At 38.9% G+C, this 4,629-nt stretch overlaps 1 protein-coding gene across 1 annotated transcript; it reads right to left on the reverse strand.

The window, feature by feature from the left end:
* Positions 1–1,446: 1,446 nt before the first annotated feature.
* On the reverse strand, positions 1,447–2,954 carry LOC136244675 (uncharacterized). The gene is made up of 4 exons (XM_066036221.1): positions 2,731–2,954; positions 2,476–2,676; positions 2,326–2,427; positions 1,447–2,276 (listed from the first exon to the last, which is right to left on the reverse strand). The coding sequence occupies exons 1-4, from the start codon at positions 2,812–2,814 to the stop codon at positions 2,118–2,120; spliced, it is 546 nt and encodes a 181-aa protein (XP_065892293.1). The 5' UTR covers positions 2,815–2,954; the 3' UTR covers positions 1,447–2,117.
* Positions 2,955–4,629: the final 1,675 nt, after the last annotated feature.

The raw sequence follows: 4,629 nt of genomic DNA on the forward strand, positions 1-4,629 counted from the left end.
GTGTGCTGAAGGCAGGGAACACTTTGTAAAACAGCTAACTCAGACCTAGCATTCTTAAGAAGAAACACCCACTTCTGTCAGACGAACTTTTGGAGTACGCAGCTCCCCTATACCAACAGTAATATTAATCAAATTGAGAGACTGAACATCTCATTGATAACATTTCACTAACACTGCTGGAATAACAAATTGACTAGTATAGAGGGTGACATTAGCTCTTCTGGTCAGTATGGTTGAAAATGGTTCCTTGTAAAATGATTATAAAAGCAAGAAATCAGAATATCAAACACACGCACATGCACATATACTGCTCTATTAGAGTAATTATAGTGACTGCTATATTAGAGTGCTTCAGTGCTGAGGGATTAGTTGCATTGCAGTTAGAGGCACTGCTGTACTTAGCACAGAATGCATGAGAGACTAGCACCAACGTTTCAGCTTTGATGATTTATTGTATAATCACAGCAAATACTGATCACAGCTCACACTTGACAACATTGTGGTAACACCAATGTGACCATTACCTTAGCAATGATTACTTAGCAACCATTGCTAAATATCCATACCGTTGTTATGGGGTGGATCAACAATCAATTTTATTAACTTTGGTATTGACTAAAACAAATGTGACCGAATTTGACAAAACAAGGCTTCGACGCACAGATAAAAAAAAATTTTATTGCACAAAACAGTTGTAAATAACACTACGCACCTATGTTCCAAGTTTCAAGATGATGCGACTTTCCGTTGTCCCGCTAGGAGGATTCTCGTAATCTGTATTATGACAAAAAGTGATTTCTATCCATTCCCATACATTCGTTGTTAACAAATCGGCACCCATCACAGCAACAAATCACCAGTAAATATCACCGATAATAAACGTAATAAACGTGACTATACGGAGTTCATAATCACGTGAATGATCAGAGAAAAAAGTCATCCGTACACATGTTACTGATTCTTGTACTAATACCTTCGTGCTCCATCCTTTAATCGTGTAAAAGGTGAGATAGTGTTACCCTATAAGTGCTGTGGGCCATATTACACGTAGCATGCTTTTTTATGATGTGGTGTGCATTAATTATATTATTGCTTATACTTACTTCTTTCAGACATGCCTAGAATGAAGCGATTTATGATGTGTATTCTTTATTAAACAACCGTCACTGTTAACCAAGATTGTGTGAACACGTGCACCCATCTCACAAGGCTGTGTTACTGATTCTTGTACTAATACCTTCGTGTTCCATCCTTTATCATGTAAAAGGTGAGATAGTGTTACCCTATAAGTGCTGTGGATCATGTTACATGTAGCATGCTTGTTTATGATGTGGTGTGCATTAATTATATTATTGCTTATACTTCTTTTAGACATGCCTAGAATGAAGTGATTTATGACGTGTACTCTATTAAACAACCGTCACTGTTAACAAAATTGTGTGAACACGTGCACCCATCTCACAAGGCTACAGCGACCTCAAGCAGTGGCTAAATCAAAAAGGTGAGTAGAATACATTGTAACAATTCACCATAAAGTGATAGTACAAACATGTTGATAGTACAAACAGTTAATTATTGTAAAGGGGTAGATGGTTGTGGACACACCATGTCTTTAGTGTCCTCTGAACAAAAGTCTCTTATTTTGTTATACAGGTACCACTGTCACTCTAACGAGAGACCAGGTGGATCAATGACTGGTGGTAGATTATGCTGTGATGGTCTCCAAGATTTATCCGAGAGTAGATTGATCTCTTTTTCAGTATCATCACTGGAAGCCTTGACAAACACAGATCTAGGTTGACCAGCGGCAAACCGAAAATGGTGGTACTTTGTAATACCCTTCAGGGCCATTGATTTTGAATCAAAAAGACCACTCCAATTATAAAAAGTAACAGCCGTGGTATCATTGTAGCCTCCAACAAGCTGAGGATAGTTGACTGTAGAAGACTGGTTAACAACTGCTGCAATTTCCTCCAGGCTACTAACTTTTGTCCTCTTAAATAGTCGTTTAAAAAGGCCAAAGAACCAGTCTGGTGCAAATTTTGTGTGGCCAACAAGTAAAAAGGAAATTGTGATTTCTTTATGCAGCCCGGTCAATACCCTCCACATTAAGTATGTCATGACGTATCTGTTCTTGTTTTGGCCACAGCAGTTATCTGCATGCAGATGTAGGTGGGTCTCACCAAAACTGTGGTACTCAAAAAAATGTGCAACATTGATATAATGGCATTTGACCCCTTCCCAACATTGCATGCTTCATCTATCAGATAGTTCACCTGTTAAAGAGATTAATGGCTTCTGCTGTGTAGAATAATTAGCACTTACTTGTCTGGGTGCCGCCTCGCAGCAAACTCCAAAGATTGCACATTTCCTTGGTGTAAGGAAATAGATTGGACCGGGCTGCATCGGATTACAAGGATAGTGGACCTAAGTGCCAATGTAAATGTAACCAAAACTAAGCTGTTACACACAAACTTGCTGAGCCATATCAAAGCTGTAGTGAACTGTTGTAGGAAGTAGCATTGGCCGGCTGATAGTGCCAAATGGTGGAGGCTGAAATTTATCTTCAACAGTGTAGTAAGCTTTTAAATTTGTATGGTTCTTCTTAGAAATGTCTCGGTAGAAGGTTCTTTCTAATGCCACGGCAGTTAAGTGATTCTCTGCTGCTGTAATGGCCTGTGAATAGGATACATGTTTATGCAAGATTTTCATTTCTGTGTCACTACTCACCATAGTTTTCTCATTTGCTGGTCTATTGACTGTTTTTAAAATACTGGAATTATTTTGCTGACAAGTCCAACACAGATCACTCATTGGTCAGCCTACCACAATGTGTGGGACAAGAGATTGCCAGTATTCGCAGAACGTTGGGTAGGCCATGCCTTGTACCCCAACGGATGAGCAGGACTTCTTATAACGCTTCCAGATCGTCTGTTATATGGTATGCAGCAATGATAATTATGTAAATACACTGTACATGTGTTTATGGTGTTATTTGTAGAAATACGCTGCACTGCTGGTTTACTCCTTCCCATTTACTAAGATATCACTTGGAAATTTTTAAGGTGACAGGTTAATTGTTACTGTGTACCTGGAAATTTTGATGGTATGTAATTGTCAGGTCATAGTAAGGAAAGCTACTGTGAATTTTATCATGTGAAAATTTGTAGTCTGACATATGCACATTCACTCTATGTGATTCGCAACACATGTAGTGAAACAATGGCCGCAACATAACTATTGATACTACTGATATCACACTCTACAGGGATGTTTGAACTTATAATTCTCGCATTAATGCATCCTCACAGGGATCGCCGCTATGACACTGCTTCTCTTGTTTTGGCTTTCTGGTGGTACTGTGATGCTTGAAGTAAGCCTCAATCCAGTTTCTTTATAGCCATGTGGCCTAGAACAAAATGTTTCAAATCGTCTTTGACTGACAGGTAATCGATTTTTACATGATGTTTAAAATGCAGTTAACGTACATCCGTGAAATTAAAGTGTGAAAAATGATATGGTGCATAGCCGTGAAATCTACATACTGCAAAACTTTCCAGGTATACAGTGCTAATTTTGAATACACACATTGCCCAATACAAGTCCTTTAACTACATTAGCATTTCAATGTGTACTAATTGGAATGTAAACTATAACAAGTCATACAATTGCGTCTCATTATACTCTATCAAAACATGTTTGGGTGCTTATTGTAGTAAAATACAGGATATTTACCTTTTTGCTTTTACTTGACGGCAGGAATTTGATGTCGTCCCTTTTGTATCCTGGTATCCTCCCAGGGAGCAAGAGAGCATTCTCCTCAGCATAATTTTGAAGGAACTTGACCACATGTACCTTTGCAGAATATGGGGCAGCATGTTTTGGTGCACGTTTCGTGTTTTTATGAACACAGGGCTCTAGTCCATTGTTGATGTAATGTTTCTTCACTCTATGTAGCTTATCGTTTCCAACTGAGTGCAAATTTTTTTTGACAAACATCTATACCATGGTGTTTGTACTTCATGGTAATTCTTTTCCTCTTTTTTGTAGGATTGCTATGGCGACCATCTATGATGCTATCCTGGATTAGTGCAGAAGACTCGATAAACCCCATTAGAAACATATCAAGTTCTTGATGTGTCAGGAAGCTAGCTTGAGCTCTTGTTTGGACATACTCCTCTACAGGAAACAGACTACTGCATGGGCTGGAATCAGGCTTCACCAACTTGTATCCACAGGTATGTAGTACAAACAGCCTACACTTTTGAACATCACGTGATTCAGTGATGTCATGTACTGTAGAAACCTCAGCTTGGAGTTGGTTCACCTGAACTACTGGAAACTGTTGTGCAGGTGACTGGCCGTGGGTGTGTGCAGCAGAAGATTGAGCCATCCCATCCTGGAATGTCTCTGGCTCCATAAAGTCTCCCTCAAATAACACTGTTAAAACAATGAGAATGTTAAATTACCCAGAAAATATTTCTGTCCTAGTGTAGTGCACAGCACAGGAGCTTTTAATAAGCATTCCATTCACCATGCGTTTGTGTTTTAAAGCACAATACGTTGGTCAAAGTGTGTTATTTAGGAAAAAAGGAGTAAGGTTATGTTGATAGCTTTTGTCACAATAAA

Source organism: Dysidea avara, chromosome 14, assembly GCF_963678975.1.
Source record: "Dysidea avara chromosome 14, odDysAvar1.4, whole genome shotgun sequence".
Classification (NCBI taxonomy): domain Eukaryota; kingdom Metazoa; phylum Porifera; class Demospongiae; order Dictyoceratida; family Dysideidae; genus Dysidea; species Dysidea avara.

Excerpts from the sequence above, each read along its gene's own strand:
- LOC136244675 (XM_066036221.1), bottom strand. The coding sequence starts at position 2,814 with ATGAGTGATCTGTGTTGGACTTGTCAGCAAAATAATTCCAGTATTTTA. Across the intron at positions 2,677-2,730 it reads CAGCAAATGAGAAAACTATG|GCCATTACAGCAGCAGAGAA; the intron begins GTGAGTAGTGAC and ends TCCTATTCACAG. Across the intron at positions 2,428-2,475 it reads GCTTTGATATGGCTCAGCAA|GTCCACTATCCTTGTAATCC; the intron begins GTTTGTGTGTAA and ends ATTGGCACTTAG.